This window comes from Hippoglossus stenolepis, chromosome 13 (assembly GCF_022539355.2).
Source record: "Hippoglossus stenolepis isolate QCI-W04-F060 chromosome 13, HSTE1.2, whole genome shotgun sequence".
NCBI classification, from domain to species: Eukaryota; Metazoa; Chordata; class Actinopteri; order Pleuronectiformes; family Pleuronectidae; genus Hippoglossus; species Hippoglossus stenolepis.
Genome location: NC_061495.1, coordinates 8,438,241 through 8,465,707, shown reverse-complemented (window position 1 = coordinate 8,465,707; position 27,467 = coordinate 8,438,241). Strand labels below are relative to the sequence as shown.

Here is a 27,467-nt window from a genome sequence, read left to right as displayed (position 1 = left end):
TAGTGACACATTCTTTCCATTTACTGTCTGTAAAACCTGTGGATGTTTTTCCCTTTTTTTAAATCTCAGTATTGGTCTGGCACATGTTTCTTAATGGCTCCCACCCGCCATGTTGAACTTCTGTAGAGTTCCCTCAATGAAAACTTAAGACTTTCCATATGATTCACACATCATGTACATGACACGAGAGTACAGACTGGGATTGAGAATCAGCGGCAGAGGCGTCAGCCACATTACACACATGTTGACACATTTTGCAGTGTGTGTTCGCGGGGCGGCTCTTTACAGTCTGTGGTCTGGATCATAACTCTGCAGCGGTGGAGTCTCCCAGACTGAGACGTGAGAAGCTGCAGGAGAAACACAACTAAACACTCAACAGTTCCTTTAGTTTTCAAAATAAAAGCACAGATTTCTCCCATGGAATGAGGTGCATGCCCCTCTCTGTGGTTTGCTCCCAAGCTTATTTGTATGAATGACAAAAAAAAGAAGCTAATTAATAAGAAAATTGAAGTAAATGTAGAAATACAGAGATAAATAGATAAAGGTAGAAATGTATAAATAAATGAATCAATAAAAGTAGAAATGAATAGATAAGTGAATGAATGAATAAATAAAAAACGTAATATATGAATTCATTAATTAATGAACACAGAAATTGCGTTTTTCTTTGCAAACTTTAAGCAGATAACCAGATTTATGCATTTTCATCCCCTCCAGTTAAAATGTGGCCTTACAACAATTAGCTAATACATTACTAGGAGAAAAGGTGTGGTTATTAATAAGCAAAATGATACCGTTGCCACTTATATAATTAGGTGTATCACTTCGTGTGTGCAGAAGATTGATCAGACATTAAAATAATAGCTATAAAAGCCCTTCTTCATAGCCCTTGTTCTATTTTATGTCCATGCGTTTTTTAAATTTACTCAGAAAAACATTTGCCAGTTGACAGTGGTTTTATTCCGAAAGTGACCAGCGGAAGTGGAGTCTTCCATTGAGGGACAGAGGCGCGGCCCGTCTTCGCCATTCTGCCCCGCGGTGTGTCACCCAACCCCCGCTAACGTGACGGAACATCCCCGGTGAAGCACATCTGGAGGAGCAGCGGCTGCGGAGTGAAAACAGCAGCGGGACGATGCTGGGTCTCAGCGAGATGACGAACGGGTGAGTGCGACGTTTTCAAGGGTCTTGAAAAGAGGAAGGTGCGCGTGAAAAGTTTGGAAGTTGACATTTTGACGCTGGAGAAAAAGGGGAAAAAATAAAAAACGTAGTCCCGGTGGGTTTGTTCCATTCTCTCGTTCTGTAAACACGAAGACCCCGGTTTGAAAAGGCTGCCACGTTAATGCTGACTTTATTAGTCTGAAGCTGGACTTGTTCTGCTTTTGAAAAAGTGGATAATTAGCATTAAAACACGTAAACTTCACGCGTTAATTTCTCTGTGGAGACGCAATCTCAATTTGGTCACTTCAGCTACTCGCCAGCGCCCTCTACAGTCGTGTGGGGGGGACGCTTCCAGCAGACCAACAACTGGACACTACTCTTGTGCTCAGGATCAAACAATGGAATTAAAAAGCCTCGTACATAAAGGGATGTGGGAGTGAAGCCAAAGCCGCCATGTTGGTATGGGTCATGTTGAGTGATGGATTTTTATTTATCCATTAGCAATAACAACAAGACAAAAAGATCCACAGGATGTTAAAGTGAAAAAACTAATTTCCAACCTGGTCCCAAGATGTCCAGACGAAAACAAACGTAAGAAAGACACAAAAACATTTAACAAGAACTAATCTAAAAACACAAATAATCTTAAAATCCTATTCAGTGGCATTAAATCTTAGAAGACGGAAATGTATCCACTTCAACAAGGAAAAGCCGAAATAAAAATGTGATGCATATTACATCAGAAATCTGTATTGTTGACTTTTAAATCTTGCTTAGATTTAAGAGCTTGATTTGCCACCGGTGTAAAATACGGAGCCTCTGGCTACATGATTCACTCTGGATAAGATACATGAGCGCACACTGGCCCTGGTGTTATGGCTATGCTGAGAATGAACCATTGTAATCTGTTTTCTTCTATGTAACCAATCATCAGTCATCAAAACTATGCAGGTGTAGCAGTAACTCCCCCTCAGCGGAAACGTCAGCCTCACATGTGTTACATTTTAAAGCAGCATGCTCACAGCTTCCACCTGTTGTAATCATGGCTTAAAGATAAGATATGTAACAAGGCATAGGTAAAAGTGTGGGTACATACTACACATCCCATAAACCATTGCAAATGATCCCTTTCCAAAGACATCCAGCGTTCTTCTTCTTGAATTGTTGTTAGTGTAGCGTTGCAATATATTGTAGTTTGTGTAGTAACCTTGTATGGTAGCGCTGAATGGTCTGATCGAAGCTGGCATCATTTTAATGGTTGTGATAAACATTTCTACCAATCAATGACGGCGATATTACACCTGAGGATTGTGGGTAGTGCGGTGCTTCTCCTTAGCATTGCAAAAAGTTTTCTTAAAATCGACGTGATACCTTACAGACCTATGGCTTCTACAGGAGCATGTAACATTGTTTCACGATCTCGTAGCTTGTGCTAAGTCTACCTTAAATTATCCTATTCACACATCAATAAAAATCAATATTCACCGGAGGTTTGTGTACTCTAACTGATTCTTTTTAATAATTGCTTTAAGGGCAACTTGATATATTTGGGTCACCCCTAAATTCACACTTCAGCCAGAAGGGTCACATAAGAGCAGAGAGAAAGTCTTCTTACGGCAAAGGGACACACCGGAGGTGGTAGCTGCTCACATGAGAATTGGCGCTTCACGGCGCTTCCGCCTCCGGTGTGTCCCTGGCGTTAGAGAGGAAAAGAGGATGTTTCTCTATTTTCTGCAGATCAACCTCCTCCCTGCACAGGAATGTCTACACAGACTCACTGGACAGTAGTTGTTGCTTTCCAAACCACTTCCTGACCATCCACTCCCTGAGGACTTTCTATTCACAGTAATATTTCTTTCCACCGGGGTGAATGCTACTGTGTGCACTGGCGAGTTAATCATAGCCTGGGATGAATCTGGCTTTTATAAGAGGCCTGAGTCTTGACACAGTGAGCGTCTTGACACAGTGAGCGTTGCTGCATTCCCAACACATAAGACTTGTATCTGATTCCTCACTGTGTTGATACAACTGGAGCTCAGAAGAATGTCTGGGCCTGCAGTGGACTTGTCCTTGTTTGGAAGAGCAGTGAACTTGAGCGACGTAGGAGTTAGACTGTGTGTAGTGTACTAACATGTGTGACGTGAGGGATTGGGAAATGTTAATTGTAACTAGTTAAACTTATTGGAGTCTCATTGGGGTTATTGGATATCAGGTTATCTTAGTGCTATGAAGGCCGTCCACTCACTTCGTACTAAAATGCTTTTATTGTGACGTGTCGTGTGGATTTATGCATCAACATTTGCTCATTGCAACATGAAATTGCTGCTTCCAGAGATGCACTGAAATCCGGACATTTTCCGGAAATTTTCAAGAGGCGAGGTATGTGAGAACGTAAATGTCCAAGTCCGGCTCTCCAGACATTTGGCGGTAGTTTCCTCTCCAGCCGCCTAGTAAAATATCTGGAAAATGCCCATGTGAGAATAAAGCAGGAATGGGCCTGTTAATGATGTTTCTAACACTGAAAAAACTAAAAGAATACAAATATCTTGGGAAGAAAAAGAGGTTTCATAAACATAGAGGATGCCAAAGAGGACATTAACTTGGAAAGACAACAAGATTTAAGAGCTTTTGGTGATAAAGGCAGACGCTGTAGACCAAAATACTTTCTCGAGTGGAATTCATATGTCATGTGTGCTCTATCCAGACGCCGCCCTCATCTGAAAGTTTTGTCACTGGGTTTGACCTTTCACCTCCTCTATGGAACCTGAAGAGAGAGACACACACACACACACACACACACACACACACACACACACACACACACACACACAACATGGCAGGTCTATGAGAACTGTTTTATTATTCATCCCCTCTGAAGCCTTCCTGCATCTCCTCACACCTCCTTCCTCCCCTTTCTCTTCACCACCTTTTATTATATCCCTGAAGTGCTCTTCTCCTCCTCCTCCTCCTCCTCTTCTTCCTCCTCCTCACACCTTCCTAAACCACAAACACCCACGAGTGTAGAGGGTTGTGTGCTGGCTGGCTTTACATCCAACCAACTGTGGCACACGCAAGTGGACGCAATCACTCACACCCTCATGTTGCACACACACACACACACACACACACACACACACACACACACACACACACAGCAAATAGGAAGTTATGTGGCCATGCAGATAACGGCAGTGGGAGTGTTTACAGTGACAGCAAAGAGACTTTACCAACAACTTACTTTCCTCACTACAGTTTGAAACAAAACATCGGTAAGATAACTTTATTTTATTGCAATAACTATTTTCATTGGAATTGTAGTAGCATTAGCAGCTATAGGCTCCATTACTGTTTTTATGTTCGATGTATGAACCACGTTATCGTGTTTGCAGAACTGTGCATCAACTTTGAATGTCGTATTGTGCGTTTGTTCTCAGTGCATCGATAAGGAAGTCAGCTTGATTTTAAAACTGATGTTAAATTCCAGACATTTTGAATAGTGTCTCAGCATTTGTTCCTTTTTACATAGTTGTTTTTACACTTCTTCTTATGTTTTTAAGTGAAGCCAAGATCCCATTTTAACTTCCTATGGAAAGTAAAATTATTACAAAAGAGACAAAGTATTGATTGAGATACAAGAATATGCAATAATTGAACTTTCACAAGTTTAAGGTGTTTTGAACTCCGGTTCTGTTTGTTGCGAAATGTTAAGTGAAGCTGCTGATTTTATTTGTCCACCAACAGTCATTCCACAGTGGATTAAACTTATCCCATTTCAGTCATTGCAGTGTTGTAGGTTTGCAGTGATGAGTTAAAAGAGTGCCAAGTTGATAGAATTGCTGTACTACCAGAGTTGTCCACACAGCGGCAGTGTTGTTTCTAGAGTGTGTGTGTGGAGTTTATACATATAATATCTGTCAAGGCAACTTTCCTCTCACAAACCTCCCTCTTTGTGTCTCCTTACACTTGTACCGTACTTTATCGTTGAACCCTTTACTCCACCACAGGTGATCAACTGTAAATACAATTGACCCCAGTAGTTGTGTGATGTGGACTTTGGGTTTTGTGCACTTTCTCACTAACTGCTGGTAGCCGTTGCTCTCTTAGGATGACATCATGGGTTTCAGGTTTGGGGGGGCCACAGACATGCAGAGCAGATCCACGCTGTGAATAGACAATCTCTCTCCCTTTCCTTCAGCTCTCACACACACACACACACACACACACACACACACACACACACACACACACACACACACACACACACACACACACACACACACACACACACAGTGGACTGACCTCTCTGCCACCTCGACCTGAGCTCGGAGTTGGTTATTGGCTCAGCTATGATGTGTTGACAGATGAGGCAGATGTGTGTTCTCTGCATGTAGATGGTTTGCCGGTGCTGCTCTCCAAGTTGAAAAGATCTGGAGTAAGTTCTGTAAAGACCGTCACGTTGCTTCATGGCAATCTGGTTGATGTTTGGGATACTTAAAAATCGATGTTGTAAATTAAGGAACATTGTGACACTCTTGAGATTTTTTCTGGAGTGTGTTTTTGTTTAAATGGCATGTGTGTAAACCTACTCACATCTGTATTATCATGGCTTCCATAGCTGCTTTCAGACATGCATGGACCCCCTGACCTGTGTGTGTGTGTGTGTGTGTGTGTGTGTGTGTGTGTGTGTGTGTGTGTGTGTGTGTGTGTGTGTGTGTGTGTGTGTGTGTGTGTGTGTGTGTTGGTGTGTGTGTGTGTGTGTGTGTGTGTGTGTGTGTGTGTGTGTGTGTGTGTGTTAGCTCACGCACATTTCTTCCACCATATGGTTGCATGCAAATTCAATCCAAATAACAGCATTTATCCATAAGTCTGTTTTAAGTGTAAAGTGGTTTGCAATATGTGAAAATTAACCATTGGAATTTACATTGGAATTATTTGAGAAATTTTGAAAGATATGCAAACTTATGGAACAACTTTGACGATTGCAGTAAAATAGAAACCACTTTTTTTTAACCCTAAAACTCATCGTAAGTCATCATGAATTTCACGACATACTCAGACATGTCAGCCCGTTGCAGCTGCTTCAGGACGTGGAGCTCATATTGAAGTTGTAACATTCACATTCTACGGTTCTGTGTGTTCGTCAAACCCATGTGGAATGCGGAGCAGGTCAAGACAAGCTCCTGAGGTTGAACCTGCAAGGTGCAAAGTTTGTTCTTAAAAAGGAGAGACGTGGTTTCTGTAAGCCATTAATCCAAAACACCATCAGACATAAATCATCTTTGATAAGAGGTCCTGACATTGAATGAACAGAACACACAGGATAATAATTTACCTAAGAGAAACCATCAGATTTCAGTCTGTCAAATTCAGTCAGAATCAGAGCACTCATAAAAATGGTATCAAGAGGCCGTCATTTTAGAGGTAAAGCTGTTCCATCAGTTGTTTGCATTTAAACAAGAGCTTTGATCCATACGTTATATTTAGTTGGTTTTTACTTTACTTTTTTACTTTACCCTGTTCAATTCTACAGCTCTAGGTACAGATGTGAATGCATCCAAATGCATCTTCAATGCATCTTCAATGCCTCTTTAGATGCGATCACTCAGACCACATTCAGAGGTGGTCTGGGATCCATGTGGCCACATTCTTCTTGGGGTGTGAACGCAAATGCATCCTGAGCCACATATGAAGGACCTCCTATTCAGCTCACATCCTCTGCTACACTTTCACAAGGAACTGAACTGAAATGAGCATTACCCATATCCTAATTTGTTTGAGTGCACTGTCACAATATTGACACTGGCCACGAGATAATGATATGACATTGTTTGCATTGGTGTTTAGTTGATTGTTAGGTAGGAAGCAGGATTATGCGAAATCGATTTCCATGTAATTTTATGAGGCATGACTAAAAGAAGAACCCATTAAACCATGGCGAGACAGGGCGTTAGCCTTGAAAGAGGTATGCACTTTCCGGGCACCCCTTCTATTTCCTTTGTTTTTCCAAATTATTAATGAATCTACGTGAGCAGATATGACATATGTATATTTGCATTTAGAGCGGGGGAAGTGAGATCCGATCACAAGTGGTCACAGGAGACACATTCAGGTGTGAACACATGAACTTAGAGCTGTCCACTTGTGGTTAGATCTCTCAGGACTGTCTGTCTGGGGCCTTCAAGAGACAGCTGGGTTTATCAGTGGTGTCTCACACTCGACTCAGGCTGTAGTTTGCTTGTTCTGTTTCACAGAGCTACTACAAGCTACTCCGTTTACAGCTGCTTCTCCATTGGCTGCTTGTCGGCTTGGCCTGTTTGGCTCCTGCCTTGTGCTCTGAAGACGTCACAGCCTCTTGTTTGTAATTAAACATGTCTTGGAGGCGGAAACGTCAGAAACTGTGCATCTGCTGTTTTTTTGTGTCTGTCTCAGAGGAGAGGGGCTCTTGTTCCTACGTAAAATTGTGATGAATTATTCATAGATTGACATTTTACCCTTTGTCAGTAGTTTTTTGTTCACGCTGGGAAATAATCTCACAGTCTGCAACAGAGGAGCACAAATCAAACTTGAAAATAGTTCCCTATAATAGGTGACATTGTTCCATATAGTACATCACTCTGTCTGTATGTTCCCACCCCTCTATACAAGCTTTGTTCAGATAGAAAATATTTGTAATACTTTTTGGTGAAAGTAAAGCTTTACCTGTCCTTAAGATAATTATTTTATCTTTTGATATTGATAAATCATGCATATTGTGTGATGTTGTATGAATAATTTGGAGAAAAAGATACTGCAGCACATAAATGTTATGCATATTAAACCTTTATTTTTATTCATCCGTATTTCATATTTTGTTTATTCATAGTTCTTGGTAATAATTAGATTCCAGGTTAATTTATCTTTATATCGTACATATTAACTGTGAGTGTTGAGATATATAAATATTCAGATTCAGTATATTTATCACGTCTTTTTAATAACCAAACATCAGGGATCCTTGCCAAAAAATGTCCATGTAAGTTCAGGTCAATATTCTTGAAATGTTTTTTGCATTTGGCATCAAACATGATGCCGTATTGTTCAGGCTGTAATTCCTGACCTCAAATGCCTCCTGTAGGATGATTGGGCTCCACATAACTACTTATCAGTACTAACAGCTTGCCATTGTGTGTACAGTATGTGTAATATCTACGTGTGCGAGGGGAAAAGAGCCTTTCATTTTCCCTTTAGTTATTTGTGTCCTCTGTTGACTTTCTATAAAACAGAGGAACGATGCAAAGAAGAAGTAGGAGGGAGGGAGAGAAACCGACTGGGTCAAGGGCCAGAAAAGGGCAGTGTTCTCCTTTTCTGCGAGACATTTCCCCTCTACCTGCTAAAGGACAGGGAGGAGGAGGAGCGAGAAGCAGCTGATAGGTGTGCTGGCTGGGAAACCACACCTCTGTACATGTCCTTTCTAAAGGTTGTGAGCCCTGGAGGTGTGTTTAAGAGGCAGGACGAGAGCGGCACAAGATTTAATCTTTTCATTTTAAACCAAACGTGCACTAGTGCTTAGGAGTCTCCCTACTTCTGTGGACTGAGTGTCCTCAGCAGACAAGGGGTAGGAAGGAAGGAAGGAAGGAAGGAGGGGAGGGAGGGAGAGAGAGAGACGAAGGGGAGATGAACACATTGAGGCTGAAAGAGTTATCAAACTCAGACTTGTACCGACGGAGACAGGAAAGACCAGACAGCTATGGAAGTCTTGGTAGCCTCAGGTGAGTCCTGCTTCGTGAAGCTGGTGTCAAGTTGTTGATGGGTTTGAGAAATGCTGATTCAGCAGTAGGATGATTGTTATTTGTGTTGCTGGTTTATTTGTTGGTTGTGCCACTGATAATCCATGTGAATATCGCGGTGTACACTTTTTAAGTTAAAAGTCTGTGCATGAGAAGAAAATGTTCCTCAAGTGTTTCACAAATTAAATGCTTTTTGGTTTAGTAAAGCAGCTTCATGTTAATGGTTACATGGTGGAAAATTTGTTGTATTGTGTTTGTAAACCTTGCTTTTTATTCCTGTCAGATAATCCAGCTTCCATGTTGCCTGTCTTAGAAACTGTTTTTGTTGGGTTCTTGTAAAAAAAAAAATGCCATGTGCAAACGCTTAAAAATCATCTGATGGCCTATCATTCAATTATCCTATGGTGTCTTTGCTTTCTTATCACAAGGTTTCCACATTTCTTGACAAATTGTCAGTGGAGATGTCTGCCTACCTAATTTCATTCCTCCATCTTTTTTGTTTGTAAACTATTTAAAGTGGGCTCATTCAAAATGGGATTTGAGTGTAAACTTGTTAACACCGCATCCTCTGGTCTTTTGCTGGTTATCAGCTGGTTTATCCTTATCTGGTGCTGACTGACACTGTCTTACATTAATCTGAGAGACTTGTGAACACAATCTGTATCAAAGACCCTTTGAAGGATTTTCTTGACAGGGAGTGATAAGGTGAGACGTAGTGGAGTATTTGATCTGCAAATATCGCAGCTGAGTCTGAGCATTCCTCCGAGTTGTGTGACCAGCTGACATGCAGACTTTTGCAATACTGGTTTCACAATATGTTTGCATCAGAGGGATTTTGGATGTCCGCTCTCTGTCTTTCATAAACACCTCTCTCTCTCTCTCTCTCTCTCTCTCTCTCTCTCTCTCTCTCTCTCTCTCTCTCTCTCTCTCTCTCCTTCTCTTTCTCTTTCTCGCTCTCCTTCTCTTTCTCTCTCTCCTTCTCTTTCTCTCTCTCCTTCTCTTTCTCTTTCTCTCTCCCCCCCCCTTCACTTTGTGTGTGTGCTCCTGAAGTGATTAGAGGAATGTAGTCATGTGAGGAATGCGGACAGTAAGAGGGAGCTCACCCATTAGCAGCGTCTCCGGTCAAACCAAAGACGCTTCATTTCTCTCCTGATAGCAAGCAGACGGTCTCATTTGCTTTGCACCAATCATACAATGGTATAGTATAGTAGTAATAGTAGTGCTGGATGAATAATGGAATTAATGCCACAATATTGACTGAGTGCAATCTAATTCTTACACAACAACTCTGGTTTTGCAGTCATTACATGAGAAGGTACATTTTCTGTCAAACTAATTATTTCAAATTTCTCCCTAATTTGCATCAATAAAAAAAGACTATTGAGCCACATTTTACACACAGACAGAAAAACGCATGTGACAACAAAACAGTAAAAAAAAGCTTAAGGAGACAGTGGCAATGAAAAAGGAATATGAATTTATTTATTGTAGTTACAAAGTTTAAGACATTCATACCAAGACAAGAACCACTTTCTGTTTAGTGGATCTCCTGCAAAGTTTAACATGATGATGACAGTCAAACATTTATGCGAGTAGTGTTTTGCTATCAGTGCAGCACCTGCAGCTAAAACCATAAATTCTAAACACATAAAGAGTCAGTGCAAAACACAGTGATATCGAAGCCATTAAAACTAACATTAAACTTTAGGAAACTATCTGCCTGGAGACCTATAAAGTCCACATTCATAAACAAGCTCTCATAGGCACAAGGAGAGTCGAGAAGCAATATCTTTTTTATTTGAAACCGCCAAACAAGTTAATTAATAGTTATTGATTTACATCAATAAAAAAGAGGTGTATAATGTGTTGCTCTTTTCCTCTGTGCTGGGATGAAAATGGATAGTGCAGGTCTAAGTGGGCGTCTGGAACAAAAAGTGCAAAACAAAGGAAACGTTAGTCATGAATACTGTTTGCACACTAACTGAATCAGTGTGTGTCACTGAGGGCTCACACACATTTTTGTGTGTTTGTGTGCACACACTTGATGCCTTGTCATAGGTAAAATGGTTTTACCCAAGAAGCCCTGATGTCCATGTTGCCATGGTTTCTGTTTACACAGTGTGTGTGTGTGTGTGAGAGCAGGGTGTGTTTGATTTGTTCATCCAGCCTGAGTGTGTGTGTTTCGCACCAGTTGAGAGAGTCAGGGCTGTTGCTTAGGTCTACAACTTTTAAATGTAGTATTGGCTGCATGTCTGCAGACACAGATGAATTTAGCCTACAATGAGAAGTTAGAAATAAAAGTGTTGTTTAATTTTTTCTCCCAATGCAGGATTGTGTGTTCTAAATAGAAATCGTGACTGATTGATTATCAAACACATTACTTTGGATTTGCAATACAGATGTCCTGAATATCATTGTGATGTGTCATTGTGTAATAAAAGAGTGGTGGTACACAGAGACTGTTTCAAAAAAATGGATTGAGCTTCAAAGTTAAAGCGTAATTATCACATAGTTTATAAAATGTTTAAAAATTGTAAAAAAGAAAACAAAAGAACTGGCCATCGAAACTTTTCTGAAGGCCAAGTTGGCTTTTTCAAATTACTTGTTCAGTGAAAATAACCATTTTGTTTTCCCACAGCTGAATCATTTAAAATGTGGAATCCTTTTTTTTATATCTTATATAACCTAATCCATCCTTATCGGATAGACAGCCACAAATAAATGCTTAGCAGAAGTTCCATTGACAAATGATTTAGCTAACAAGCTAGGTAGCTAGCAAGCTAATCTGACAATCAAAACCAAACAAACACATCAATACAGGCATTTACAGGTCAAAAGTACATCTTGAAATTCAATGGTCTAAACTCCATAATAACCACAGGGGTCAGTTTATTTTAACAGTATATCCCACATCTTTTTCTTTAGCATGGCTGACCTGACCTTTGACTTTTAATGACCCCATAAATAAGTCAGACAGTTTTATGATCAGGTTGTTATTCATATCATCTCTCTCTCTCTCTCTCTCTCTCTCTCTCTCTCTCTCTCTCTTTTTTTCTTCTACTACAACTAGTACTGCTACTACTACTTTGCTAAAATATCTGGTTATTACATTATTTTGACTCTAAATATATGATTTAATCACAGTGTGAATTTCAAACTGAAATTGTGACATTGCACATCGCCATGTTAGCCTGAACACCAGAGACCTGAACACTGTAGTTCTTGTGCTCTCATTTTAGGGTGGAACTCTCTCAGCATGGCAATGACTGTAATCAAGAGGAGAGATTACGTGTTTCCTGTTAAGCACCCACCCTCTGCCCATTGTACCCAGGCCCAATCAGTCAACACCGGTTCCCAGTGGATGAGACTCCCCGACAGACCATGTGACTATGAACTGGAAACAATGATCTGCTGTGGAAACGCTCTGGAAGCTTTAAATGGTTCCTGGTGAAATGTTTGACTCGCTATGTCATTCATGTCAAAACCCAGAACGTCTGTCGTTGGAGACCAAATAGTTTAACTAGTGTTATAAAAGTTAGGAACATGAGGTTCTGTGACAGAAGCCTTTTCGCTGTATTAAATATACTAAACTATAGTAAAAAAAAGTATAAGGGGGAAAAGAAGTGCTAATACTTGCATTTAAGAAATCTTTAAATCAGCCCCAAGTTGCCAGGATTTGGCAAAAAGTTGAGGTTTGCTGCTCTCAGAGCAGGCAAAATTGGTCACTAGTATGTATACAAAACTCTTCTCACGCACACGCACACACACATTCACAGACACTTAACAGCAGCTGCCAGCACCTAGTTTGGAGTTGAGGCTCCACTGAGTGTCTATTTGTGGAATGATGGAGTAATGTAGAAGACAGGACCAACTCAGTGGCTGCTCTCCAACGAACCATCAAACATGTTTGTTTCCCTGGAGTGTATTTCCGGATCTGGCCTGATGTTTTCATGGTTTGGAAAGTGATAATTAATTTGAGATTCCAGTAGAGTTTAACCACATAAAGAGCTATCATTTACCCAAAGGAACGACTTGTGGGCTTGTGGGACTGGGATTGGATTTCTAAGATAGATGCTTTAAACTGTTGATCAAGCCATTCTGACCCACCTGGAGAAGACCCAGGCAATGTGTCTGTTATGTCCTGAATTTGAGTCCTGTCAGGGTCCAGTACCGACAAAAATAGTCAGCCCATAAATAATCGCGTAACATTGTTTACCAGTAGCGGGGTTAAAGTGTCTTTGGAAATGGTGAATGTGAACGTGTGCAAGGACTCCAACTCTGCTAGCCAGCATGTGCTCACTTTATTTTAACATTATGCAAAACTTGATCACATTTTTCAGTGTCAGATGCAGATATCAGATTTATACAACCAGTGTCAGTTACACATTAAATGTGCAATTCAACAAACTGAATTGCAAGAGAGACGAATTCCAGTTTCAGAGCTTGAATTCTTCTTCTAGTGTGTTTACTCGCTGATGTCAAACATATGATGAAATAAACAGGAAAATAAACGAGAATTTATTATTGTTATATTGGTGTCTGACTGCTTTAGCTTCTCTGCTTTGCAGTGCAACAATACCGCTTTGCGCAACACTGAGTTGAAGCCACATTTTTATATCTCCCAGAAAGCTGGGGGCTCCAGCTGTTCAACATGCAAACACAGTCATACACAGATTGATAGCATGGGTAGGTATTAGCCAAAGACTGTAAATATTAGGGACACGAAGCATTAAAAAAGCATCTGTGTGTGTGGGTGTGTGTTGGTGTGTGTGTGTGTGTGTGTGCGTGTGTGTGCGTGTGCATGTGTGTGTCTCAGTGACCTCTGTCTGGACAGGCGTCAGGGTGGGCTCTTTAATTCCAGTAACCTGCCCAAGAATAGACGGCCAGAGTGACAGGAGGGGAGACTAAGTGTGTGTGCATGTGCATCTGCGTGTGCGTGTGTGTGTTGATGTGGGAATAAGGGAAAGAGGGAGTGTATCCGTTAGAGAGGGTGTGTGTGTGTGAGAGAGAGGAAGAGAGTACTCTCAGTGCAGTCTGATCAGCGGTTCTGTCTCCTTCTTGTCCTGCGGATTACAGCTCCTCTCGTTACTGGAAGCTAACACTGACCCAGCATAGAGGCTTTTTACTATCTGGAGTTGCTACATTCCCACAGGTGTTAGCTGGATCTTTGCACTTAATTCTAACTGTTTAAGTATGGAGCAGAACGGTCGTGCCCTGCCACCGTCAATACCTGAGGATAGTGAAGTCCTGGACCATGTTCCTCATGGGGATATGAATGGTTACCACCAGAGGCTTCAGGACGGAGGGGAGGCGGAGGTCCCAGTGTCCAAGTCTCAGAGGCGGAAGAGTGATGTCAAAGTCTATAAGGAGTTTTGTGATTTTTACGCTCGCTTGTAAGTACACAGTGCAGTGGACAGGGGTTAGATCACAGTTTAGTTTTCAACCAAAGTAAAGACAATGACAATGGAATTTGCTATTGTGAATATGTTTTTTATGATTGCGTTATATATGAGATGTCTAGGGTTTTCTAGTGCGGTATTAAAATGTTTCTTAATGAGTAAAACCTGCAACTCTATTAAAAGAGTTGTTGACCAATCAAAAAGTATTGCATGAGGATGTCTGTAGATATACATGCAAGTGTTGTTTCAGAGTCTGTATCATTCTCTGGGATACATCATCATCATCCTTCTACAGAACCCCACCACTTAATTTCTGGTGCATTTATGTCAACTGTAAATTGGTAATTTAAACAATTTGGTCATTTGTAATTTAAACAGATGACTGGAAAAATGCTGTGTAGTTGTGTGTGTCAATGAGTATGGTCTGCTAATATGCTGACATTGTATTATATTGTGCAATCCGAGCTTATTGCAGTGTTACAGAATGTGAAGAATTCTGATGTTCTAGTACCTGGGTTTTACCAGACAGTCTGACTGGCTTAAGCTGCCTTAGGTGCCCTGTTTGTGCAGGGATTTCTCTGTGCGCCACACGAGGGGGCACACAGGAAGGGCTATTTTCGTGCCAAGGGGGGAGTTGTAATGCAAAGTAGAATACGCCAACTGGCATTACAAGTATGTGTGCATGTATGTGTGCATGAGGAGCAGGGAAGCTAAATATACAGACTGTACTACTGGCCTCAGTTTTCTGTCTCAGGATCATCAGGTACTAGAGACTAAAATAAATACAAAATTTGGGTCAAGAAGCCAGAGCTGAGGTGGGATCATAGGCCGTATATAAAGATGGACGACATGACGGCTCCGCAAAAGTAAACCCAGGTGTCTTGATAGCAACCCGCCTGAACCAAACTAAAAAGTCAAAGCACACAACATCAAATTATTTTTCCCCAAAGATGGTTTCTGTCACTTTAAGTAGTTCTAATCACATTGATAAGTTTGAGCACTAATTTTTCCAGTAAGATGGATTTTAATTACTTTGTTGATGCTATTAGGGTTAAACGTCCTGATTGACTGCTGAGTCTGATTCCAGATTGGTCGAGCACATGCATCGGTGGATTCTCGCTACCATCTCGCTCCATCCCCTAACACTACTGCACAGACTCTGACTCTAATTGCGGACTGCCACATATGGTGTCAGTAAATACTTTTTTGGTTCCTAAGATTTGAAGACATGGGGTCAGTCAAAAATAGTTTAGAATTTGAGCAGGCAGTGTTTTTCAACTTAGTTCAGACTGAACATTCAGACATCTGTTAATAATATCTGGGTCCCAGTTTTCCATGGCTTTGTTTGTTGAAAATAATTAAAATTTGTGTGAAATGTTTAAGACCAATATGGAAATGAAAGATTAGAATGTCATTGTTTTGATGGGATTATTTAAAAATATTTAGTCAATGCATTTATAAACAGTGAGGATGGGGAAATGCAAAAAAAAAGATGTTTAAAAAAAACCCGGAGGTGACCAGAGCAGGGAGAGTGGAGGGAACAGAGTGTATTCATAACAGAAGTGATAGTCTGCATCCTTTCCCTTTACTGAAGACCAGACTCCATTTATAGTCACAGTGCACTCTTGTCTTCTTCTGTCTTAAAGAGTGGGAGCTACTGCATCAAGTCCTAAAACTGCCTAAAGCTTGACTGTGTAGTCAGCACATACAAGGCAAGCAGTGCTTGAACAATTGAAGCTGAAAGTATAAATTCATATTTTTGAAGATTTCTATAGACACTAGAATAGCACTTAATAGAGTGAAGACCTCCCCCTAGACCCACCAGTCACCTTATAAAAACACATTTACATTCACTTGATCCAGATTTTTATTTGGATCAGCACCAACTTGTACACACTCACAAATATCATTCCCCTAAACACTTTTTTTCATCAAGATCCATGAGTCATTCCCTGTTAAATCAAGGAAAATGTTGAAAGTGAAAGACAGTGAAAAAAATTCCTCGAGCCGCCCCCTGATCCAGATCTTCACCAAAATGTTACGTGTTCTTTCCTGACCCATACATCACCCTCCCACCAAGTTTCGTGGTAATCTGTCCAGTAGTTATTATGTAATCCTGCTAACTAATAAATAAACAAACGCTGATAAAAAACCTCCTTGGCCCAGTTCACAGACACTTCAGCCAGGACAAAGTGCAGAGAGAGACTTTCAGCACAGTCCTGTCTGGTGTATAGGCTCGTCTCTAACTCATGCAGGGTGCGGGAGGCAGATATGAGGGTGGAAATGCTTAAGGGATGTATCACTTCCTCTCAAAAAGCATTTGGATAGGGCAGGGCTTCAGTGTGTGTGATATCAGGAACAGGAAGGTTATAATATGTTTGAGAAATTGGCTCAGATGGAAGCTGAACTTACTCCTACATCTTTTTTAGTGTATACCAGCTACAATAGAAGAACTGAAATGTACATGTTAAAGCGATGAGAAGTTAAATCCATGAAATGAGAGGTGATAGGCAGAGTGTCTGGAAGCTTTTTTAATTCGTGTGTGTGTGTGTGTGTGTGTGTGTGTGTGTGTGTGTGTGTGTGTGTGTGTGTGTGTGTGTGTGTGTGTGTGTGTGTGTGTGTGTGTGTGTGTGTGTGTGTGTGTGTGTGTGTGTGTGTGTGTGTGTTGCCTGGATACACTGTGGTATTCTGACCTTTCAAACAAAGCAGAGAAACCAGTTTGGTCCCACCATTCTCTCTTCTTTTTCTCTTTTTTTTACTATCTCTGTCTTCGACTTGATCCTATTCACTTCCAACTTCCTTTAAGTGTTAAGCAGTGTTTTTATTGTGGCACATCTTTGAACAATTAGTTTGAAGCACTTTTGGCTGCTTGTGTTTGGTTTGGAGAAGTTTGATTATTTGTTCTTTTGGAGTCGTTCTTATTACGAGCGAATAATCGTGAAATCAGTCCAATGGATCAGCCCTAACATAAATCTACGAAGAACGAGGTGAACGAGGTTGTGATAATGTGCCTCATCTTAAAGATGCCTTCAGTTTCTTACCCACTCACAATGTCGTGACCACATTTGTTCTGCAGGATCTGGCAGCAGTACTTCCACAATAAAAGCCTGGGGGCTCTGCTCTGTTGATATATTGGTCATGTTTCGGAGGGAGTCAGAAAGACAACTTTGTGATTGTTTTATGAAATGCCAGTATTAACTTCATATGTCATGATGTCTTTGTTATATGATACAGAACCATATCTGTGTGAGCTCAGTGCAGTTCAGTTCAGTAACTACATCTCTCAGTAGGTTTCACTTCACTGATCGACACACCCTGAATAATAGATCCAAAATAAACGAAGATATTGCGTGTGTGTTCTGATAACCTCTTGCATCACATTTTCCCGTCTCTACTCTCCTGTCTCCTGTTACTGAGTACATCATCCAGCTGTTCTCATGACTTGGGGAACATCGGATTCTACATATAAGATATTTGCTGCTACTTGTGTGCTGACATGACCCAGAGAGACAAACTCCTTAAACATGTACAATCATTGCATGGAAGAATCTAATCGGATTATATTTTTCATTAAACATTAAATAAGAGTAATAAGGACAAAAATACTGCCATATGAAAACACTAAATATGTGCTGTAGTAAATCAGCAGTAACATTTTAATCCTACCATCAAAGCATCTTACAGTACATTTCATTTGATGTTTTATTTCATGGTTCACTTCTACTTTCTATGTTTTACCTGTGTACATTTTATATGAATTCCCTTTATACAAACTTTGACTGTGAAAGTAAATTTTGATCCTGATTAGGATTTTCCTTGTCTTTTCAGCAACATGGCCAACGCTCTGGCCAACGCCATGTGCGAGCGCTGTAAGAGCGGCTTTGCCCCGGCAGAGAAGATCGTGAACAGTAACGGGGAACTTTACCACGAGCAGTGCTTTGTGTGCGCCCAGTGTTTCCAACAGTTCCCAGAGGGACTCTTCTATGAGGTACAGCTTTGTCCCAAGATTTCATTTTGACATAATAATCCAATGAAAGATGTGTGATGCAGTTGTTTACATGGCAATCAGTTATAGGAGACATGGGATTGCAAAGGGTTTGGACTTTGACCTCAAAAAGACCAGTCCAGAGTACGGCTGTAACCGTTTCCTACAAATCACACACATGATCGTGATGGGTTAATGAACTGGCCTCTCATTTTACTGCCAGTAAAACCACTGTTTAGAGCAAGGCCGTCTTCAGTGTACATCCCTTAGACAAATAATTTAAACACACAGTCCTGTTGAGGTTAATAAAGAGGGCTGAGTGCAGCCTTAATGCATTATTGAATTATTGGAAGCCCATTTCCAGTAACCTGTTTGCTCAGCAGCCTTGACACAAGCCCAGATGTTTCTCTGGAGAACTGATGCTCTTTGTGTTCAGTCAGTTTATCAAAGATAGGGTGTCTGTAGTGCTCCGATCAATATAAACATCTAAAGAAACAGGCAAACATTCATTTCCATCCCCTGTTTTGAACAGAGAAGCAGGATCTCACACTCTACCTGTTGTAAGTAGAAAGATAATGTTTCAGTCACGCACAAACATTCACAGCTGCATTTCCTTTTATGGCCACTAGATGTTAGCTGTAAAAAAAACTCCACTGCATTGAAGTGAATAGAGTCTGTATTTTAATTTTACAGTTCTATAAAGTCTCAATAAGTAAATTTACATCATGTCATCTGTTTAAGAAACTTGTTATTACAGAAACATTTTGTAACAAACTTAAGAGAATAATCCTAAAATTAAAATGCACAGCAGGAGCTATTTATCATCATCTGTGGTGAAGTAGAATCTAGACGTTCTGCCAGATAATGTCCTCGCTACACTCATCTATTAAATCATTCTCTTGTGCAGCAGATGTGAATTCAGGTTGGCTCAGACTGGGATCACATGGGGAGTTGTGACTCAGGGCATCTGATTTAGATATTTAAACCCACATCTGCATGTTGTGGTGCACATTGATACAGAAAGACTGATGCAAGACAGATCAGATCAGCCATTCACATGCAGTCATCCCTCTTGTCAGATTGATTTGAGCTTTTAAACCTACGCAGTAAATGTTTGTATTTCATCACGAGATGGACAAAATAGAGATTTGTTTAAAGTCGATTACAAATGAAGTTGTGCTGTATAGAGACAACCTTCACCGATTCCATAATGTATAGTTCTGTTTATACATAGTCCCGGCATTTGTAGCTGTTGTTGTACTGTTGTTTTGAGTTTTGTTGAAAAACACAAAAAGAGTACAACAAATCCCTCATCATACATTGACTCATATTTTAGCTGCTTGACTTTTATTATTTTCACCCTTGTTTGAGTGTTTAGTTTATATACTGTAAATTAATGATTGCTATTATAATTTGTTAGTGTATGTGTGTGTGCTTTAATTAACTGTTTACAAATGGTTTGAATTCTGTTGATAGTTTGAAGGCAGGAAATACTGTGAACATGACTTCCAGATGCTCTTCGCTCCCTGCTGCCACCAGTGTGGTAAGTGTAGGAACTGCAGTAAAAGTAAATTTTCATGACCTGCTCCAACCTGTTCAGGGTCATATGGAGATGTAGCTTAGAGTATATAGTCTTTTGTGTTTTATAATGATTATAATACTCTGTTGTTGTTTTTTCAGGTGAATTCATCATCGGCCGTGTGATCAAGGCCATGAACAACAGCTGGCACCCTGACTGTTTCTGTTGTGACATCTGCCAGGCCGTGCTGGCCGATGTGGGTTTCGTAAAGAACGCTGGAAGGTCAGTCCCTCTACAACCAGCTACTGGTCACTCCGGATGTTTGTGTAATCACAGCAGATATTGTCATATACAGAAAAATGCTGATTATATACTGAAGGCTGGAGAAACCAGAACTGGAGGATAAAGGATAATCTCTCTATCTATGTGTGTGTTCCTCTCTCTCTCTCTTCCTTCAGGCACTTGTGTCGCCCGTGTCACAACAGAGAGAAAGCTCGGGGCCTGGGCAAGTACATCTGTCAGAAGTGTCATGCTATCATTGAGGAGCAGCCTCTGTTGTTCAAGAATGACCCCTACCACCCTGATCACTTCAACTGCAACAACTGCGGGTAAACACACACACACACACACACACACACACACACACACACACACACACACACACACACACACACACACACACACACACACACACACACACACACACACACACACACAAACCTGATCAGCCATGTCAGTCACTTCACTCACAGCATGAACACCGTGATTGTAGTTACACTTTTTTTGTTCCCACCTACAGACACAGGTCTTTTATGTCAATGTCCAATTCACACTTTTTAATGCAGTGACAATTCTTCTGTGAGATTCAGGTTCATTATTACAACAAAAACAGTTTTACAACAACAATCTTCTCTGATAAAATAAAAATGATTACACTAACTTCAACAGACATCTAACAAATTAGGATGAAAGTGTATAGTCTGCAGATGTGGCACAAAAACGTCTTATTGCCCTCTGCTGGACAAAATATGTAACCATAGAACAAGTTCCAGGAGGTGATCTAAATTTGTGTGTTATGACAAGTTATATGAAAACAGTGTCTTCACAGAATGACGTGGTGATTTTTTTGTAATGTAGTATTGGTGTAATTCACTTCACACATATAAATTATTATGGAAGAGCAGGATTTTGTGTTTTTTTCCCCATGTTTTCATCTTTTTACATAAATGTAAATTCCCAATCACATTTAGCATTATTATAACAAATACATAAAGAAATGTTTATTTTTTGTGGAAAAAAAAACAACTGATGATGATGTTAAGTGATGTGATGTTATTTCCCTCTGTGTCTGCAGTAAGGAGCTGACCGCAGATGCCAGGGAGCTGAAGGGGGAGCTCTACTGTCTGCCTTGCCACGACAAGATGGGTGTCCCCATCTGTGGAGCCTGTCGGAGACCCATCGAGGGCCGTGTGGTCAATGCCATGGGCAAGCAGTGGCATGTGGAGGTGTGGTATTAAACTGTTAACAGACAAACTTCAGTTATTCTGAGCAAAGTAAACTTCCTACTTCTTGATTTTACATTCCCATTCAGAAAAGTCAATTTAAAGAAATTTATTTTCTGATTTTTGACAGGTAAAGCCTGTTTTAGAGATAAGAGGTTTAGGTCTCACAGTATATGAAAGAATATTGAAATTTATTTTATGTAATAGATTTCCTGCTGAAATGCACTATACTTTGTTGAAATATCTCCTTATTCACTATGTTTTAAGGTGATTGATTTTCTATCATTCATTGTACTTTTCATTTAATTCCAGTGACTGATCTTTAAAATGTCTGTATGTGTGACTCATACTATTTTCCAGGTTTATCTCCACAGTGAAGTTCAGTGTTTTCTTCTCCGAGATGTGTACAACATCATCATCATTCCTCTTTTATCTGCTGTTTGTTTCCGTATTATTTAAAGCCACCAGGCCAGCGACAGCCAGTGGCCGGAGGCATTATGTTTTCGGGTTGTCCGTTCGTCCGTCCTTTTCCAGTGAACGCGATATCTCAAGAATGCCTTGAGGGAATTTCCTTAAATTTGGCACAAAGATTCACTCAAAGATGAACTCACTTGATTTTTGTAGCCAAAGGTAAAGGTCACAGTGACCTTATATGAATCTGGGAAAATAAAGTATGTAGAAATAGGTACACAGAAACTGCACTGTTTGGCAGAGGCATACAACCGCAGTGCAGTAATTCTCGTTTTCTGCATCTTTATCTTCTCTTCTGTCATTTCACATTTTTCCTGTCCTCTCCTGTCCACATGTAGCATCATGTGTGCACAGTGTGTGAGCGCCCATTTCAGGGCCACCCATTTTATGAGCGAGGTGGTCGTGCCTATTGTGAAAGACACTTTGACATGGTGAGGGGATTAAGGATCGGCCTGTTGCTGACTGCTGCCCCATGTCTCGCCTCCCCCTGCCTGGCTCCAATCTACCAGCCTTTACATAAGGGTTACACTCATATAAAACTTCACAAATTAGTCTTTAATCAAAAAGTCTTCATTCTAGGTGAAATCATTTTAATAACGATTGTAAAAATTGTCAAATTTAAACATGGCTGGCAACACTCTCCATCTCAAACCTCACCTTTGTTTTGGCTTCAAAAGTTTTTATTGGTGTAACCCTGCTGTGTGATCCATGATGTCTGTTTACACACACACACAAACACAATGCCTCCTCATTGAGAAAGTTTTAAAGACTAAATCCACTTTAAATTCGGTCATCCTCTAAATCAATTCCTTAAGTCTGTTCAGCCGACTAGTGCGCCCTCTGGAGGTCGTTATTCTGTCCATCTTCTCTACTCTCTAGACTCAGTTTACATCTGGGCTGAGCTGATGTGGTTTTGGTCTGACCTGATTCAATGTCTAAAGACTGTGCTGTTGCCTGTGACATGGTCTGAAAGTGATAATGTACTGACTGTGGCTGTTCTAACCATGTGTGCTTGACCATGGGTTTGTTTGCAGCATTTTGTGTGTGCTAAGTGTGAGAAACCGTTCCTGGGACACCGTCACTACGAACGCAAGGGCCTGGCCTACTGCGAAACACACTACAACCAGGTAACAATCAACTGGGCTTTGCACACATAAAATAGAGTTTGAAACAACTGAGGAACTCAACACAACACTGTGGGAAGTTTTAATATTCCTGTGTAGCCTGTGTTTGTTTGCATGGTATAGGAGTGCACAGTGTTATTTTAACTGTGGTGAAGACTACTGTTGCTTCATTGTGTTGCATTATTTCATGAGATATAACTCACAACATGTTTCAGCGCTCACCCTCTTTGTTTCTCTCCCCTCGACACGCTCAGCTGTTTGGAGACGTCTGCTACCACTGCAACCGTGTAATTGAAGGAGATGGTGAGAAAACTCATTTACATTGAAAATATATATGAAAGTTAAAGTTATTTTTTTTTAAAAGAACTCATATGTTACATGTTGTTCTGCCCTGTTAACATTTTAGTTCATTAAAGAACTTTTTTACCATATGCTTCTCTTTTTCATGACATTCCCTGTATTTTGATCTATACATTGTGAGTTGATTTATATAGCAAAGCCTCCCTTAAATATATAATATGCAACAATTCCTCATTAGAATGTCTAAAAATGACTAGACCTATATTTTGTTGACTTGTGTACTTACATTATACAAAATGTTTCCAACAATCCCCAATTTTATTCAAGGTAACAGGACGTTTCATTTTGTTCGCCTTTTCCTTTTCATCATATGATGTCTTTGCTCTGACTTTTGGGGCAAACAACGTATGATGAAGGAAAAACACATTGATTGGTTTTGATTGAGAGACCCCTCGTGACTGAACTCTGTTGTCATATGATGGTCTTGATCAGTGTCTCATGTGATTGTGTTTTTGTTTCAGTGGTGTCTGCTCTGAACAAGGCCTGGTGTGTCAACTGTTTTGCCTGCTCCACCTGCAACACCAAGCTCACCCTCAAGTAAGTGGAGTCTTAATAAGAGACACGCTGCTGCAATAAGTCACGGCCCTGTGGAGTGGTATGTGTGTCACATCCACACATTTACCCTGGATTGTGTACTTATTCAGTGTTTATTAAACTCTCTGAAGACTGATAAGAATCCACATTTGACCTGGCCAAGTTCCCTCTGCTGCTTGTCATGCTTGTCTTTCACATCTACGCTGCGTTTGGGACAATCTGCAGCTGTTTTTCAAACCTGTCCATTCCTGATTTTCTCCCCTTTCTCTTTTAATCGTATGTCGTCCCACTTGTTTGTCCTCCTGTATACGTCCCCTTGTGCCACCTGTCCTCTCTCCAACCTTTTATCTTTCCCTTCTCATCCTTCTGTTTTCTTCCCTCCTTGATGTTTCTCTCCTCTTCCTCTCCAACTGCCCTTCTTCCTCTTTTCCCCTCTCTTTCCCACATCACACCTCTCTCCCATTCCTCCCTGCTCTGTCAGGGATAAGTTTGTGGAGGTGGATCTGAAACCCGTGTGTAAGCACTGCTATGAGCGCCTGCCGGATGACATGAAGCGCCGACTTGCCAAGCGGGAACGTGACTCAAAAGACAAGAAGAAGAAGAATTTGATACCCATGTGTCTGTGATCCTCTCTTTCTCCTTTCTTCTCATTTCCACTGTTCTTCCTTTGGTCAGTTTTCCATCTTTCTTCCTTTATGTTTTTATTCTTCTGTCATTTTCATCATATTTCAAACATGCTGCATGCAAGTAAAGTGTTAGTAGGTGAATATGCACTGACTAAACTCATCTGAGAGACCAACACTGGAAACATTTCACCACCTCTCATCCAGAAAGACTAGTCAAGATTAAGGCTGGTCACTATGGTAACCTCTGCTATGCAAACAAGTAAATTAGATCAGTCACATGGTGAAGGGGAGGCTTTGTTTCCCGGGTCTCCTGGTCTGTCTGGGCGTAAGGTGTAAAACCTTAATCACTTCCGGCAGCCTTCTGGCTGCAACTGTATGAGTGCCGAGGTCCCACTGGGTTTGACACGTGCCCTGGTCCTGCCAGTGATTATCTGCTTTTGGAGGGAATGTCGTCCAGGGCCAGCTGGGGGGAAAGGTTTAGAGAGCTGGCCGGTGTTAGTGGAATAAATGGCATTCAATTTAGAAAACAACCAGGAGCTACTCATAGAGCAAAAACTGTAACTCTGCAGAGGCTTTACAGATCTCAAAATGGTGGTATCTCCCAGCTACAATTGTCAGAGATCTTAGTCATGCATCTATACTAAGACATAACTTTTTTTTTTCACCCATTGTCTATGGATAAATCATATGCATTATACATGTCATCCAAATTAACTGTACAAGAAACCCATGATTTGGCTGAAGTAAACCTCAAAGTAGGGATCAGGGACTGGGGCACTTATAAATAAAAATGACTATGAAAATATTCTGTTAGTGATCTAAAAATGTAAAATTGTACATGTATATAATGTACATACTGAGAGTGACGTCTCATTTCCAACTTGTTCTTCTCTCTCCTACAGGAACAAGTTTGTGGAGTTTGATATGAAGCCAGTGTGTAAGAAGTGCTATGAGAAATTCCCTCTGGAGCTGAAGAAGAGACTGAAGAAACTCTCCGAAACTGTGGCACGCAAGTGAACAAACGGTCGAGCCGCAGGCAGGAGAGAAAGATGAGACCCTGAGGTGGCCTCACATGGAAAAAGTCACATTTCCCGAAGCGACAATCGTAAAAGAGATAAGAGATTATGTGGTTGATATCGTTGGTATTTTAAATTTAGGTTGGTTATTTCTGTGAAAGGCTCAATTTGTTTGTCCTCTCAGTCACAGCTTTAAAGCACTGAGGATCATTTCGTCAGCCTGAAACTGACAGGCTCAGATTATTGGATTCTTGGTTTGACTTGAACCTGTTCAGCTCAGTTACTGCACTGTACTTTATTCACATGCTTGCCTTCTTTCACTGCTATACATATAAGTATATATAAACATAAACACGCCTGACGAAGGTCCTATATTTATAGTATCATGAGCTTTAAGAGAACATTGACACATGGGAGTAGTATATCCCCTTAACGCTGTGTTGACATGTTGATCGACAGTTCTCCAACTTATCTTGATGCCAAAAAACGTGTCTCCTGTTTGACTCCTGTTACCGTATGTAACTGATACTCTTATATCATATAAAGCCAAATGTGTATATAATATTATATCTAATATGTCATTTTTTTCACCAACTTGTATTCTTTTATGTATTACTAACTTGTATTTCCTGTAATATGCAAAATAAGTTTATTTTTAGCCCTATAAAATTTTAATTTTTTTGCAGCGATGGTCTGAGGACATCACTCTGCCTCCTTGATGCTGCAGTGATGGACTAAACCATTATCTGCACTATGATGGATTGCCTTGTTACATATATGCATTTTATATCTGAAACAATACAAAACAAGTGGAAAGTGGTATTTATAGTGTTACACGTTTATTAAATTCAGTTTTAGTTTTATCCACTGTCAATTCCAGTAAATACATGAGTGTCAAAGAATATTAGAAACACCTTTCAAAAGTAATCCAATCCAGTTCAACACCCGCTTAGAAATGAACAACTTCTCTGACACTCTGTCAACAAATACTGTACTGCGTAGTGACAGCTTTGATTTTCATGACAACTGGTAACTAACTGCGTGTGTGGTTGTGTGTTACAACATGATAGGCTGTGGTATGTGCGAGACGTGTGTGTGTGTGTGTGTGTGTGTGTGTGTGTGTGTGTGTGTGTGTGTGTGTGTGTGTGTGTGTGTGTGTGTGTGTGTGTGTGTGTGTGCGTGTGGTTTGTAATCCAGAGAAAGTGATCCTCTTAGGAAGGTGTACCGACTTCCTCGGGCCTCAGACCCTCTTAGCAAAGAAAAAACAACTGTTGTGAATGGGGAAAGAATCGTTTCCGTATTTCACTAGGTTCCACTCGAGCTGTATTTTATCGTAGAAAAGCTTTTCTATCGTGTAAAGAAAGACACATTCCACAAAAACCCACCCATTTCTCATATGTCACATAGGGGTAACACTTTCCATCTGATTGATTGTTGTGAAGCAGAACGTCAGCTTCAATAATAAAGAGTCCAAACTGTAGTTTTATTTGATATCTTACTACCTGGGTGACGGAGATTACTCTGCCGCTCTTACATTGTATTTTATCTTCACAATGCTTTTTCAAGAGACAATGTTTCTCCATGTAAACACACCAAAGTGCATGTTTTATTTTTCAGTATATCTAAGTTAATTCTATTATTTCTTCTGAATAAATGTTGGTCAATGCTAATATTGTGCACGCAGTTGTGTTTTTGAGTTTCAATTCCAGATGCCTGTCAGTGTGTCACATGACATTATGAGCTGGTGAAGGAGTTTCATATGTTTATGGCAGATTCCCAATAAGATTCCTCCAGTCAGTGACCAGCGTACGTGACTGTAGAGATTGCTGTGAATAAATACATGTAAACAATCAAGTCTATAGAAAGCTCTTAAATTCGTTTGTTTAATATCTTGTTTCTAAATACTTGTGCAGGTATTTGTTTTGACTGTCCTACAATGAAAGTAACATTCAGGCTGGACCTTAAATACCATTTGTTGGGGAAATGACACGCAAAGCATTTTGGTTA

General features: G+C 40.4%; 1 protein-coding gene across 7 annotated transcripts; it reads left to right on the top strand.

Annotated features, from left to right (window-relative positions):
- The first annotated feature begins 999 nt into the window (after window positions 1–999).
- LOC118119744 (LIM and senescent cell antigen-like-containing domain protein 1) lies at window positions 1,000–27,314 on the top strand. 7 transcript variants are annotated; one of them, XM_035173958.2, is made up of 11 exons: window positions 1,000–1,161; window positions 18,152–18,311; window positions 19,785–19,851; window positions 19,989–20,109; window positions 20,286–20,435; window positions 21,182–21,332; window positions 22,835–22,927; window positions 23,179–23,227; window positions 23,746–23,821; window positions 24,300–24,488; window positions 25,347–27,314. In XM_035173958.2, the coding sequence occupies exons 1-10, from the start codon at window positions 1,133–1,135 to the stop codon at window positions 24,442–24,444; spliced, it is 1,041 nt and encodes a 346-aa protein (XP_035029849.1). In that variant the 5' UTR covers window positions 1,000–1,132; the 3' UTR covers window positions 24,445–24,488; window positions 25,347–27,314. The 7 variants fall into 7 exon arrangements, with proteins under 7 accessions (XP_035029849.1, XP_035029850.1, XP_035029847.1 ...); XM_035173959.2 differs by lacking the exon at window positions 1,000–1,161 and adding an exon at window positions 4,352–4,427; XM_035173956.2 differs by lacking the exon at window positions 1,000–1,161 and adding an exon at window positions 8,694–8,906.
- The last annotated feature ends 153 nt before the right edge of the window (window positions 27,315–27,467 follow it).

What these genes read in the sequence shown, in the direction of transcription:
- LOC118119744 (XM_035173953.2), top strand. Translation starts at nt 14,118, where the DNA reads ATGGAGCAGAACGGTCGTGCCCTGCCACCGTCAATACCTGAGGATAGT. An exon ending in CAGAGGGACTCTTCTATGAG is followed by an intron (nt 18,312 to 19,784) that starts GTACAGCTTTGT and finishes TTCTGTTGATAG; the next exon opens with TTTGAAGGCAGGAAATACTG. An exon ending in AACACCAAGCTCACCCTCAA is followed by an intron (nt 23,822 to 24,299) that starts GTAAGTGGAGTC and finishes CTGCTCTGTCAG; the next exon opens with GGATAAGTTTGTGGAGGTGG.